Here is a 15363-nt window from a genome sequence, read left to right as displayed (position 1 = left end):
GAAGAGTGATAAAGTCAAGGGTGTAAATATTACCCCTTCTATCGTCTGTCCTAAATTCAATGATAGGGACTTAGAGACAGATAAGCTAGCCTTTTTAAATTTTCACCAGGAGTTCCTGAACTGTGTATCCAGTTTGGATAGTGACTCGTTGAGATTGGTTGTGTTGAAAAACCATCTCACGGGTTACGCCTTTCAGATTGTTAAACACTTATCGGTATCGGACGAAAATTACGAGATTGCATTAGAGTTGCTTTCCAACGAGTTCCTAGATGAGAGTTGTGTTGTGGACTCAATTTTCTCGTCCTTGTTGAATACTGATCGTTTGTACAGTAATTTGGACGTGAAAAAATTCTTGACTGACGTGAAGACGCAGGCATACGAATTGAAGAATTCCTTCAGTATTGATTTTCTGGAATGCAGTACCCCAGGAAATCGATTGTTGGGTAATATCGTATTCGGTAAATTATCCGTTACCTTTAGAACAGAATTAGTGCACAAAGTGAACAATAATTACCCTTCTCTGAAGCAGATTTTGGATAACTGTACTGATATTATTAGAACTCTTGAGCTCTGTAAATATGATCCTGGGAGTCGTAGATCAGACTTCTCTGTAAAAAGGTCTAATAACAAGTTTAAACCTTCCTTACCAGATAAAAGACCCTCCACATTGGAGAATTTCCACGTCAAGACATCTAAAGTCAAATATAGATGTTGTTTTTGTAAAAGTAATGATCACAAGGCTCATATGTGTAAATCCTATCCAACGTTTAAGGACAAGTTGAGAAGGTGTAACGAGTTAGTGATTTGTTCTAGATGCATCAGCCATCTCCATGGGGAAAAAGACTGTCCTTGCAATGACGTCACTATGACGTCACTCAAAAGGGAGTCTGAGCTGTGTTGGTCTTGCAATAGACCTGGGCACCGTAGCGTTATGTGTCCCATGGCGGTCAAGCCTACTGTTTCTTCTAACGCTTGTTGGATGACCAGTAGCTCGTCCTTATTACCTGTAGTTAACATTTCGGTTAATGTGGGGGGCAAGGATGTGTCCTTTAACTGTTTGGTAGATACCGGCAGTGAGAGATCTTACCTCTGCAAAGGACTTATAAGAAAGATTTCCATGTCCTCACCCATGAAAAGTCACAGATTTCTTATAAAGACCTTTTTGGGTAATAAAGTAAGAGACCTGCAGGAGATAGATCTCCGTGTGAAATTTCAGGATGAATCAAGGCAAGTTTCATTCTTGTTGGATGAACACTTAGTGTGACACTTACGTCACCCGCGCGTCGTCCAGTGGTGGAATGACCCCGGTTGTCGGTTTTGATGTTTCCTCAGCGATGATGTCACGGCCGGTTTCCTAAAACAGACTTGTCATGCAAAAACCATGGAAGAGACCAAGTCAATAAGCGTTTCTTTTTGTTTAAACTTCTTTGTATTCAATCAGGGTACAATCGCAGTTAGCTGTTTAGTTAGGGACTGGCCACTTGTTAACTGCGAGGTTTTCTCTTCTCTCTCTCCGACAGACAACTCAATTATCTACCTGACAGGGACAGTCGATGGGGGAATCTACGTTCGTCGGACCCAAGGAAGCAAGGCTCTCTCTCTTACTCTCTTACTCTCTTACTCTCTGACTGTCAATCTCTCAAGGCTCGCTGCTTATATTGTGGGGGCGTGGACTGGGTCTCTTCCCGTTTCAGGTCGTTGGCCAATCAGAATTAAGGAATCACTGTCCGTCAAATCTTCGCCAGGCGGTATATACCTAAAAAAGGAGCTGCCTTTCTTTCTCTGTTGGCATTCGGTTGTTCCCTAATGGAATTTGACAGGACATAAAAACAGAAATGCCTAACTTAATTATTTTTGAGAGGACATAAAAACCGCTGAATCCGATTCCACAAAGGCCACGCGCCTGTTCAATAGGGTCACGTGTCGCCCCGCTGTTCGGCGACTGTTTGCCCCTGTAGATCGGAATTTCATTGGTATCCTCGCCACCCACGGGTTGTCATGGCCAATTTAACGTCATCACGTTCTTCCACCATAAGCTACGATCTTATCTTTTTTTTCTCTTCTTTTCGTCGTTTACAGCTGCCTGTTTTCCCTTTCTTTTTCCACGGGTTCACCGCTACTCTTGGCCTCTTGGTCAGGATCAAAGTGCAGCATCTGTTCTTCGGATGCCGCACTTCCATTTCTTGTTCTCTTTCGGTGGAGGAGAAATCCTTCACGACTGGGACAATTCTTATTTTTGTACCCTTGAGCGTCTCTCATTAGACCTGTCCTTTAAAATTGAAGGATTAGGCGGTGTGATATCTGACTTGAGAAAGGACGAGGTGAAATTGGCTGCTGATTTCTCGTGTATGAAAAACGACATGCTGCCAGTCCATGGTCTGATTGGTATTGATGTAATCAAGTTTTTGGGCCTCTTGCAGCTAACCCAATTTAAAGACGGATTTGCATTTAGTTCGTCTCAGGGAATGATTTTGTTTGGAGACGTTTCGGACTTCAAATCCTGTTGTTCTGTGCGGGAGCAGGCTGGCTTGAATTACAATCGAGTCGTAGGGAAATTTTCGTCGTGTAATGTTACTCATGTATACTTTGTTTTGGAGCCTAAATCGAATCATTTGGATCCTTGGAGTTGTTTTGATGAAGCGGCAGTGGATAGGTCCATAGAGAATATGTTCAATCTAGAAACATTGGGTGTTACAGATGAGGTATGCAGTAGCTACGATAAAATAAAAATAGCCGATTTTCGTTCGTCTATTGAATATCGTGACGGAAGCTACTATGTAAGTTTACCTTGGAACCTAGATAAGTTGAACGAAGTTCCGTCTAGTTATAATGTGGCATTAGCTGTCTTAGACAAAGTAGTAAATAAATTGTCTGACAAAAATCTGTACTCTGATTATTGCAAAGTATTTCTTGATCAGGAAAACGAAGGCATAATTGAGAGAATTTATGTGCCTCCTTCAGAATTTGCCAAGTACACCTGGATACCCCATCGTCCTGTCTACAAAACTGAATCACAGTGCACAACAAAAATAAGGCCTGTGTTCAATTGTTTGTTGAGAACGGGTGGTAAGCTGTCCCTCAATGATTGCGCCTATACGGGTGTGAACCTGTACACTGATATGCTGGAGCTTTTGTTCAAATTCCGAACCGATACGTTGGTTCTATTAGCGGACATTAGAAAAGCGTTTTTGATGGTCAAATTGAAGAACGAATTTGACAAGAATCGTTTCTGCTTCTTTTTGAAGTTAGAGGACGAGCTGGTCTGTTTCAGGTACAGCACTTTGATCTTTGGATTTGTGTCCAGCCCGTTCATTTTGTGTTATATAGTGAAATATCATGTAGAAAAACATGCCGCAGGACCCTGCCGTGACATGCTGTTGAATAACTTCTATGTCGATAATCTGATTAAAACACACCAGTTGCAGTCTGAATTGCTGAAGTTATATGTGGAAGCAGTAACTACCATGGAAAAGGGTGGCTTCGAATTGAAAACTTGTAGCAGTAACTGCGAAATAGTTTCGCAACGTATACAGTTGGACAACGATGGTTCCTCTCACGGAATGGTGTGTGAGAAAGTCTTGGGCTATACGTATGATCCGATGTTGGATGAAATGAAATTAAGTAGCGGAGGTGTTGAGAGAGTAGTCTCAACTAAAAGAGACATGTTGTCTGTGAATTCTTCGATCTTTGATCCGTTGGGTCTTGTATTGCCTATTACTATAAAGGGAAAAATCATGTTGAGCCAAGTATGGAAGTTAGGTATAGGCTGGAACCAAGCAATTCCTAATGATATATTATCTCTTTGGAATAGTTTTCAAAAGAGTCTTAAGGACATTCAAAACATTGGTTTTGATAGATGTTCGGTTCAAACTGATTTGCCGGTAATCTTGATCATGTTCTGTGATGCTTCGAACCATGCTTACGGAATTGTCGAATATATGTACCAACGAGGAAGGGCTAACTTATTTTTTGCAAAAGCTAAAGTGGCTCCCTCTGTCAAGAGAACCCTTCCTACGTTGGAATTGTTGGCTGTATTTTTGGGCATTAAACATGCAATTATTTTGGTTAAGATGTTCCCGAATTTGTTCAAGGAAATCATAGTGGCTGTCGACGCACAAGTAGTGTTGTCGTGGTTATTGTCGGAAACCATCAACACCAAGTGTAAGTTTACGAGAAACCGATTGAAAGATATCAAGTCTATGGTTAACGAACTGACAGATAAGGGTTATACGATCAAGTTTAGATATGTGAAAATATCGAGAATCCATTTTGAATAAGTTCAGGTCTATGTGGTATGAACAGTACTTGATGAGTTTGAGAGAGTTATCTAGTGATTTGTACCAGTCTAGTTTTGATAACAAGATAAATGTGAATGATGTAGTGTTGATAAAAGGTTTTAAGTCTAGACCTCACTGGAGTTTGGGCAGAGTGATGAAACTGACCCAAGGTTCCGACGGATTGATGAGATCTGCCTTGATTAAAAGAGGTGATACGTTGCAAGAGCATTCAATAAAACATTTATTCCCGTTGGAACTTTCTATAACTCATTCTTTCCAAGCCCCTGCTGCAGATCAAGGTGATGATTTGCCTGAAGGTGAAAATGTTGTGGAATCAGTTCGTGAGGATCAGTCTAGACCTGTTAGACATCAGAGATCAGTTAAAGAGAGAAATCCTGATTATCTCTGGTATTAGTTGGAATATGTCCACCTTTTTTCTTTTCTCTTTTTCTTTTTTTGTTCGGGAGAGTGTCAGAAATTTAATTTCTTCCTTCTTTTCGTCGTTGTCTTTTATCTTTCCTCCCTTCTTTCCTTCTTTAAGGAATGTTACTCATGTATACTTTGTTTTTTAACGAGCTGCTGCTGCTGCTGCTGCTGAAAAAATCACGCCACAATTGGTTCTACTAAGAGATACTTTTCCCGCGAAAATTCAACAAGCGAAAGTCAGTTTTGGACAGAGATTCCACGAGGGTAACACGCAAGTTACGAGCTCTGGTCCTACTCAGACATTCAAGTCTTAAAAATAGTAAAAGTTATTTCATTGTTCATAGGAATGAATAATGAGTTTCAGTAAGAGTCGAATCAAGTTGGTTGACTCGAAAAGAAAAGAAAGAATCAATTCTAAGAAGAATTGATCTATAAACTTGACGCACGAGATGCGATTAAATGTCGGCGTGTGGAAACCGAATTGTCTTTCCATGTTGTAACCAGTGAGAATTTCATCTGACAAGAAGGACGAACGAAGGTTTTACCAAACAACATTGAGTTTTCAAATTCAAGGATTATTTTCAAAAGAACTTTCAAGGATTCTGTCACTGAAGTGAGGACAGATCGATTTGGAGTGGCGTGAAGAAAATATATATGTGAAAAAAAGGACTCACACACATATATATAAAGATAAAAAAAAGAAAGGTTAAAAAAAACGAAATCATTGTTTTACGCAGTAAGTTCTCTTATTCTAATTTTCTCTTATTTCTGTACTCTCTCTCCAGTGTTAATTAAGCCTTTAGTGCTTGCCATAAGGACATTTTTTGGCAGTCGAATTGGTGAATATATAAACTTTTTTCTCAATAATTGAACTTTGCAGCTTTGCTGCCTTCTTTCCCCAACCCTTATGCTTTCTTTTTCCCTCAATAAAATGTCAATATTTTTTTATTCTTAAAAGTATTTCCTTGTCTTTATTTTTTCATGTCCTGATTTTTCTAGGCTTATTAACATGAACCACGTCGGATAACCTTCACGGGACTCAGTGAATAAATTTCCCGCATTCTGCCAAAAAATTACGAACCCTGTTAAGAAATAATTGCACCTAAGCCGAGATTACGGATGTTGCTATGTGCTTTAGTTATTGGCAGTGTTCTTACCTGAAATGGTTATTTTCCTTCTATCGGACAAGATTTGGGGAGATACCATTTCTTCTGTCAAAAGCTTGAGAAACGTTATATAGGATTATCCCTTTATTGGAAATAATTTAGGGTTGGTTCTGCTCAAGCTGTTAACTTATTCTTCGTATTATGTTCACCAGACTGTATCTGCCTGTCCTTTTTTTCTAGATATTATTTCCCATTTTGGGATAGTCTTAGTTCTTTTGGTTGTTGCATCATTCTTTTTTGGCGGGCTTTCTGTGCGCGCCATCTTGTCTTGTTGGCTTGATTGGTAACGTTTGGCGCCATTTTGAGTGACGTCATAGATTATGTGGTAGCTCTCTCTCTCTCTCTTTATCTCAAGTATTGATAAGTTAAGTGAGAATTAGTTGAAAATAAAATGGCTGCGACGCCAAAGGATGTTCTGTTGAAGAAGTTGAAAATTAATAAGAATAAAATACTTGTAGTGCTAGAAGCGATAGAATCATCTCGTGAAGTGGGAGAGGACAAATATTCTTTATGTAAAAATCAGGTTGAAGAATACTTGTCGAACGCGGCATTGTTGGAAGAACAGTTAGTCGATATTTATTTAAATGATAATGTCGAAGAAGACATTGTGGAAACTTTCTCCAAGGATTGTGCCTTGTTTAGATTACAAGCTCTGGAGAAATTGGCTGGATTGAGACCTGCCAAAGTTGAAGAATCAGAGACCTGTTTGAAGAAGAGTGATAAAGTCAAGGGTGTAAATATTACCCCTTCTATCGTCTGTCCTAAATTCAATGATAGGGACTTAGAGACAGATAAGCTAGCCTTTTTAAATTTTCACCAGGAGTTCCTGAACTGTGTATCCAGTTTGGATAGTGACTCGTTGAGATTTGTCGTGTTGAAAAACCATCTCACGGGTTACGCCTTTCAGATTGTTAAACACTTATCGGTATCGGACGAAAATTACGAGATTGCATTAGAGTTGCTTTCCAACGAGTTCCTAGATGAGAGTTGTGTTGTGGACTCAATTTTCTCGTCCTTGTTGAATACTGATCGTTTGTACAGTAATTTGGACGTGAAAAAATTCTTGACTGACGTGAAGACGCAGGCATACGAATTGAAGAATTCCTTCAGTATTGATTTTCTGGAATGCAGTACCCCAGGAAATCGATTGTTGGGTCATATCGTATTCGGTAAATTATCCGTTACCTTTAGAACAGAATTAGTGCACAAAGTGAACAATAATTACCCTTCTCTGAAGCAGATTTTGGATAACTATACTGATATTATTAGAACTCTTGAGCTCTGTAAATATGATCCTGGGAGTCGTAGACCAGACTTCTCTGTAAAAAGGTCTAATAACAAGTTTAAACCTTCCTTACCAGATAAAAGACCCTCCACATTGGAGAATTTCCACGTCAAGACATCTAAAGTCAAATATAGATGTTGTTTTTGTAAAAGTAATGATCACAAGGCTCATATGTGTAAATCCTATCCAACGTTTAAGGACAAGTTGAGAAGGTGTAACGAGTTAGTGATTTGTTCTAGATGCATCAGCCATCTCCATGGGGAAAAAGACTGTCCTTGCAATGACGTCACTATGACGTCACTCAAAAGGGAGTCTGAGCTGTGTTGGTCTTGCAATAGACCTGGGCACCGTAGCGTTATGTGTCCCATGGCGGTCAAGCCTACTGTTTCTTCTAACGCTTGTTGGATGACCAGTAGCTCGTCCTTATTACCTGTAGTTAACATTTCGGTTAATGTGGGGGGCAAGGATGTGTCCTTTAACTGTTTGGTAGATACCGGCAGTGAGAGATCTTACCTCTGCAAAGGACTTATAAGAAAGATTTCCATGTCCTCACCCATGAAAAGTCACAGATTTCTTATAAAGACCTTTTTGGGTAATAAAGTAAGAGACCTGCAGGAGATAGATCTCCGTGTGAAATTTCAGGATGAATCAAGGCAAGTTTCATTCTTGTTGGATGAACACTTAGACCTGTCCTTTAAAATTGAAGGATTAGGCGGTGTGATATCTGACTTGAGAAAGGACGAGGTGAAATTGGCTGCTGATTTCTCGTGTATGAAAAACGACATGCTGCCAGTCCATGGTCTGATTGGTATTGATGTAATCAAGTTTTTGGGCCTCTTGCAGCTAACCCAATTTAAAGACGGATTTGCATTTAGTTCGTCTCAGGGAATGATTTTGTTTGGAGACGTTTCGGACTTCAAATCCTGTTGTTCTGTACGGGAGCAGGCTGGCTTGAATTACAATCGAGTCGTAGGGAAATTTTCGTCGTGTAATGTTACTCATGTATACTTTGTTTTGGAGCCTAAATCGAATCATTTGGATCCTTGGAGTTGTTTTGATGAAGCGGCAGTGGATTGGTCCATAGAGAATATGTTCAATCTAGAAACATTGGGTGTTACAGATGAGGTATGCAGTAGCTACGATAAAATAAAAATAGCCGACTTTCGTTCGTCTATTGAATATCGTGACGGAAGCTACTATGTAAGTTTACCTTGGAACCTAGATAAGTTGAACGAAGTTCCGTCTAGTTATAATGTGGCATTAGCTGTCTTAGACAAAGTAGTAAATAAATTGTCTGACAAAAATCTGTACTCTGATTATTGCAAAGTATTTCTTGATCAGGAAAACGAAGGCATAATTGAGAGAATTTATGTGCCTCCTTCAGAATTTGCCAAGTACACCTGGATACCCCATCGTCCTGTCTACAAAACTGAATCACAGTGCACAACAAAAATAAGGCCTGTGTTCAATTGTTTGTTGAGAACGGGTGGTAAGCCGTCCCTCAATGATTGCGCCTATACGGGTGTGAACCTGGACACTGATATGCTGGAGCTTTTGTTCAAATTCCGAACCGATACGTTGGTTCTATTAGCGGACATTAGAAAAGCGTTTTTGATGGTCAAATTGAAGAACGAATTTGACAAGAATCGTTTCTGCTTCTTTTTGAAGTTAGAGGACGAGCTGGTCTGTTTCAGGTACAGCACTTTGATCTTTGGATTTGTGTCCAGCCCGTTCATTTTGTGTTATATAGTGAAATATCATGTAGAAAAACATGCCGCAGGACCCTGCCGTGACATGCTGTTGAATAACTTCTATGTCGATAATCTGATTAAAACACACCAGTCGCAGTCTGAATTGCTGAAGTTATATGTGGAAGCAGTAACTACCATGGAAAAGGGTGGCTTCGAATTGAAAACTTGTAGCAGTAACTGCGAAATAGTTTCGCAACGTATACAGTTGGACAACGATGGTTCCTCTCACGGAATGGTGTGTGAGAAAGTCTTGGGCTATACGTATGATCCGATGTTGGATGAAATAAAATTAAGTAGCGGAGGTGTTGAGAGAGTAGTCTCAACTAAAAGAGACATGTTGTCTGTGAATTCTTCGATCTTTGATCCGTTGGGTCTTGTGTTGCCTATTACTATAAAGGGAAAAATCATGTTGAGCCAAGTATGGAAGTTAGGTATAGGCTGGAACCAAGCAATTCCTAATGATATATTATCTCTTTGGAATAGTTTTCAAAAGAGTCTTAAGGACATTCAAAACATTGGTTTTGATAGATGTTCGGTTCAAACTGATTTGCCGGTAATCTTGATCATGTTCTGTGATGCTTCGAACCGTGCTTACGGAATTGTCGAATATATGTACCAACGAGGAAGGGCTAACTTATTTTTTGCAAAAGCTAAAGTGGCTCCCTCTGTCAAGAGAACCCTTCCTACGTTGGAATTGTTGGCTGTATTTTTGGGCATTAAACATGCAATTATTTTGGTTAAGATGTTCCCGAATTTGTTCAAGGAAATCATAGTGGCTGTCGACGCACAAGTAGTGTTGTCGTGGTTATTGTCGGAAACCATCAACACCAAGTGTAAGTTTACGAGAAACCGATTGAAAGATATCAAGTCTATGGTTAACAAACTGACAGATAAGGGTTATACGATCAAGTTTAGATATGTGAAAATATCGAGAATCCATTTTGAATAAGTTCAGGTCTATGTGGTATGAACAGTACTTGATGAGTTTGAGAGAGTTATCTAGTGATTTGTACCAGTCTAGTTTTGATAACAAGATAAATGTGAATGATGTAGTGTTGATAAAAGGTTTTAAGTCTAGACCTCACTGGAGTTTGGGCAGAGTGATGAAACTGACCCAAGGTTCCGACGGATTGGTGAGATCTGCCTTGATTAAAAGAGGTGATACGTTGCAAGAGCATTCAATAAAACATTTATTCCCGTTGGAACTTTCTATAACTCATTCTTTCCAAGCCCCTGCTGCAGATCAAGGTGATGATTTGCCTGAAGGTGAAAATATTGTGGAATCAGTTCGTGAGGATCAGTCTAGACCTGTTAGACATCAGAGATCAGTTAAAGAGAGAAATCCTGATTATCTCTGGTATTAGTTGGAATATGTCCACCTTTTTTCTTTTCTCTTTTTCTTTTTTTGTTCGGGAGAGTGTCAGAAATTTAATTTCTTCCTTCTTTTCGTCGTTGTCTTTTATCTTTCCTCCCTTCTTTCCTTCTTTAACTTTACGTCTTTTTAACGAGCTGCTGCTGCTGCTGAAAAAATCACGCCACAATTGGTTCTACTAAGAGATACTTTTCCCGCGAAAATTCAACAAGCGAAAGTCAGTTTTGGACAGAGATTCCACGAGGGTAACACGCAAGTTACGAGCTCTGGTCCTACTCAGACATTCAAGTCTTAAAAATAGTAAAAGTTATTTCATTGTTCATAGGAATGAATAATGAGTTTCAGTAAGAGTCGAATCAAGTTGGTTGACTCGAAAAGAAAAGAAAGAATCAATTCTAAGAAGAATTGATCTATAAACTTGACGCACGAGATGCGATTAAATGTCGGCGTGTGGAAACCGAATTGTCTTTCCATGTTGTAACCAGTGAGAATTTCATCTGACAAGAAGGACGAACGAAGGTTTTACCAAACAACATTGAGTTTTCAAATTCAAGGATTATTTTCAAAAGAACTTTCAAGGATTCTGCCACTGAAGTGAGGACAGATCGATTTGGAGTGGCGTGAAGAAAATATATATGTGAAAAAAAGGACTCACACACATATATATAAAGATAAAAAAAAGAAAGGTTAAAAAAAACGAAATCATTGTTTTACGCAGTAAGTTCTCTTATTCTAATTTTCTCTTATTTCTGTACTCTCTCTCTAGTGTTAATTAAGCCTTTAGTGCTTGCCATAAGGACATTTTTTGGCAGTCGAATTGGTGAATATATAAACTTTTTTCTCAATAATTGAACTTTGCAGCTTTGCTGCCTTCTTTCCCCAACCCTTATGCTTTCTTTTTCCCTCAATAAAATGTCAATATTTTTTTATTCTTAAAAGTATTTCCTTGTCTTTATTTTTTCATGTCCTGATTTTTCTAGGCTTATTAACATGAACCACGTCGGATAACCTTCACGGGACTCAGTGAATAAATTTCCCGCATAATTAAGATAGTAACACGATTTTTCTTCTATTCTTTACATATTTTTGTCGATAGAATAAGGATAGAACTAGGGTTTTGTTTTAATCGTGCACAACATGCAACAAGTTTTTTCTCGAAACTAAATTATCCCTTATAGGAAAATTTCATTCCTGGAACGGCTGTCGGTATTCCTGTCAAATTCGGCGCCTGATACAGGATTGGCTGATATGGGCGAGTACGTTGCGTTCTGTCTCTGTGCCCCCTTACCCTCCGTGTTGTATTATTACTATTCCTTTCTTTCCATGCCCTGCTGCTAGACTGTTGTAGTTTCCAGTGCGGTAAAATAAATAAAAAATATAATTTTTTTTTTTAAATGGCGACAACTTGTAACGTTAATGCCTCGTTAGTTCACGACGACCCTGCTTTGTTTTTTGCTCAACTCGATTTATTTTTCAAACAAAAATCGATTGACAACCAGGCAGAAAAATTCTGTTATGTTGCATCCATTTTACCTCAGGATACAATTATTGAGGTAAGAGAGTTAATAATCTCTCCACTTACAGAAAAGCCGTACGATGTACTTAAGGAGAGAGTCATGACTGCTGTGACTGTTTCCACACATAAGCGTATTTTGCAGTTGTTGGAACAAGAGACCCTGGGAGATAGCAAGCCATCCCAATTTCTAAAACGATTACAAAAATTAGCTGAAGGTGCGATGGATAAAAGCATTGTTAAGCATATTTTCCTCCAACGGACCCCGGCAGAGTATAAGGTGGCTATCGCTGCTCAGGACGAGTTCACGCCAGTGGAACAACTCACCATCATAGCAGATCACATTGCAGACATATTATCCACACAATCCTTCTTCAGTATCCAGCGTGAAGACCTCTGGAAGAGACGAGCTTCTGGAAAAATTAATGGAGGGCCAAAAACGGTTGGAAGTCCGTATGGACAGAATGGCGGAAGACATCGTCAGACTATCATTATAACAGAAGCAGGGACATGGCAGCAGAGGAGGTCGCAGCCAGTCCCGGGAACGCAAGCACGAAGCTATTTGTTGGAAGCACAAGAGATTTGGTGAAAATGCCAACTCTTGTATTCCACCTTGCAACTATAAGGGGCAGAGAAAAGCCTAAACCGACAGATGAGAGCGGCATCAACTGTCGGTGCATCCTGCTCTGGCCGCCTACTTTATGTTGTAGATAAAAATACAGGCATCTCGCTTTTGGTGGACAATGGGGCACAAGTTTCCCTTATCCCGGCAACATCAGTGGACAAAAAGTCTCCTCCCTGTAAATTTACACTGTGAGCTGTAAACGGTTCGATAATACGGACTTAAGGGGGGAGGTGTATGGACCTTAAATTGGGTTTACGCAGATCGTTTATCCACGTTTTCATAGTGGCTGACGTAAGCAGTGCTATACTGGGTACTGACTTTCTGCAAGCATTTGGCCTGGTAGTAGATATGTCAGGCCAGTGTCTCCAAGATCCAAGCACACAACTTGCAGCATGTGGGGTGGTGGGAACTGGCACACCATTAGGTCCACAGGTAGCACATGCAGACCAGGACGAAGCCTTCCTGAGTCTGTTGAAGGAATATCCTTCAATATCGGTCCCCTCCTTTCACAAGGAAGTGTTACCACACACTGTAACTCATTACATTGAGACAAAAGGCCCACCCATCCATTGTAAAGCCAGACGTTTAACACCTGAAAAAATAAAGGCTGCGAAAGCAGAATTTCAGCAGATGATGCAGCTTGGCATAGTTCGTCCTTCAAATAGTGAATGGGCCTCGCCTCTTCATCTTGTTAGTAAGGGTCCAAATGCATGGCGGGCATGTGGGGACTACCGAGCTTTAAATGCCGCTACGAAACCGGATAGGTACCCAATACCACATATCCAAGATATAACAGCAGTGGCCTAGAATAATAGGGTCTTTACTAAATTAGACCTTATTCGGGCATACCACCAGATCCCTGTGGAGCTCAAACATATTCCCAAAACGGCAATTACCACACCGTTTGGAATGTTTGAATTTTTGCATGTTCCATTTGGTTTACGCAACGCAGCTCAAACGTTCCAACGTTTTATAGACCAGGTTCTGTGAGATTTGCCATTTGTGCATGCATACATAGATGATGTCCTCATTGCTAGCAGGAATAAGCAGGAACACATAGATCATGTGCACCAAGTATTCGATCGCCTGAATCAATATGGTGTTGTTTTAAATCCATCGAAATGTACTTTTGCTCAATCCGAGGTTATATTTTTGGGGCACCATATGTCAGAGAAGGGAATTTCTCCATCCCCAGAGACAGTCAAGTCCATCCGAGATTTCCCTATCCCTGCTACAATGAGACAGTTGCGGCAATTTTTAGGATTAGTTAACTTCTATCGTAGGTTTCTCCCTCATGTTGCCCAAGTACTTTTGCCATTGACAGGTATGCTGACAAATGTGAAGAACTGTAACATTACACTATCGGAGGAAGCAATAGCAGCATTCAACAAAGTAAAGGCCATGTTAGAAGACACCGCAAAGCTGTCCCACTTTGCCTGGCAGTAGATGCATCTGCAAATGGAATTGGAGCGGTCCTGCAGCAAAAATGTAATAGGAACTGGCGACCTATTTCTTTCTTCTCCAGGAAATTGACTGACACAGAAACACACTATAGCACATTTTCCAGAGAGTTGTTGACCTCGTTTTCCGCAATAAGACATTATCGGCAGCTCCTAGAGGGACAGCCATTCTACTTGGTGACTGACCACAAGCCTCTATTAGGTGCTCTGCAGTCCTCCTCAGACAAATACTCTCCCCGAGAGGTTCGTCAGTTGGACTATATTCTACAATTTATGTCGGATGTCAGACACATGAAGGGAGCTGACAATATACCAGCAGATACACTGTCACGAGGAATAAACTCCTTCACATTGGGACCTTCCGTCGAAGCCAACACCTTAGCTATGGAGCAAGAAAAAGACGAGCACTTGCAGAAGCTTCTGCAAAATAATGGAATATCACTGCAGCTGGTGAAAATGGCACACCCCAACAGCCCTAGAAAAATAGTGTGTGATATCAGCACTAACAAACTGCGCCTATATGTTCCAGCATCCTTAAGGAAAGACATATTCAATGCGGTACACGGGTTATCACACCCAGGGGCCAATGCGTCGATACGTTTGATGACAGATAGGTATGTCTGGCCGAGGATGAAAGCAGATGTGTGAGAATGGGCAAAGAAGTGTGTGCAGTGTCAAAAGGCCAAGGTCGGTCGACATACATGTGCACCACTAGGCACATTTCCAGTACCTAATGAGAGGTTCAAGCACATACACCTTGACATCACCGGTCCATTTCCGACATGTGAAGGCCAATGCTATCTTTTGACATGTGTCGACAGATTTTCAAGGTGGTTTGAAGCCTTATCAATGCCGGATATGACAGCATACACAACAGCCAGAACTTTCCTCGCTGGATGGGTAGCAAGATTCAGTGTCCCAGAAAATGTGACAACTGACAGAGGTAGACAGTTCGAGTCCAAACTGTTTCATAAATTCTCAGGACTTTTGTGCACCAGAAGTATACACACGACAGCATACCATCCACAAGCAAACGGAGCAGTCGAACGTCTACATCGCAGCCTAAAGGCCTCTTTACGCGCAGTGCTTACCAGCAATGCAAAGTGGTTAGAACACCTTCCTCTAATTTTGCTGGGTTTGCGCACAGCAGTGAAGAAGGATATGAATTGCTCAGCAGCAGAAGCACTGTATGGTACCACACTACGCCTGCCAGCACAATACTTTTGTGATACACCAAATAAAGTTTGGGACTCTACATCATTTGTTGATAGACTGACAAGAACCATGGCCAAAATGGCATATTCTCCATCAGGAATAAACAAGTGCGCTAACACATATGTGCCAAAGGCACTAGAGACATGCACACATATGTTTGTTCGCGATACAGCTAGGTTGCATACCCTGCAACCACCGTACCGCGGACCTTTTAAAGTCAACAAGAAAAACAAGAAGTATTTCAGCGTCCTCATTAAGGACGAAGAACAAAAT

The 15363-nt window shown here is 40.5% G+C and overlaps 2 protein-coding genes across 2 annotated transcripts; both read left to right on the top strand.

The window, feature by feature from the left end:
* The first annotated feature begins 2360 nt into the window (after nt 1-2360).
* On the top strand, nt 2361-4277 carry LOC145261167 (uncharacterized). Its single transcript, XM_080119489.1, has one exon. It carries the CDS (start codon nt 2361-2363, stop codon nt 4275-4277), a length of 1917 nt encoding a protein of 638 aa, XP_079975615.1.
* A 1983-nt stretch (nt 4278-6260) lies between these two features.
* On the top strand, nt 6261-9854 carry LOC145261166 (uncharacterized). Its single transcript, XM_080119488.1, has one exon. It carries the CDS (start codon nt 6261-6263, stop codon nt 9852-9854), a length of 3594 nt encoding a protein of 1197 aa, XP_079975614.1.
* Nucleotides 9855-15363: the final 5509 nt, after the last annotated feature.

The sequence above is a fragment of the Euprymna scolopes genome, chromosome 37, assembly GCF_053919585.1.
Source record: "Euprymna scolopes isolate OS-2025 chromosome 37, ASM5391958v1, whole genome shotgun sequence".
NCBI classification, from domain to species: Eukaryota; Metazoa; Mollusca; class Cephalopoda; order Sepiida; family Sepiolidae; genus Euprymna; species Euprymna scolopes.
Note: the sequence above shows the minus strand (reverse complement) of the source record. Positions and strands in the feature narration are given on the sequence as shown.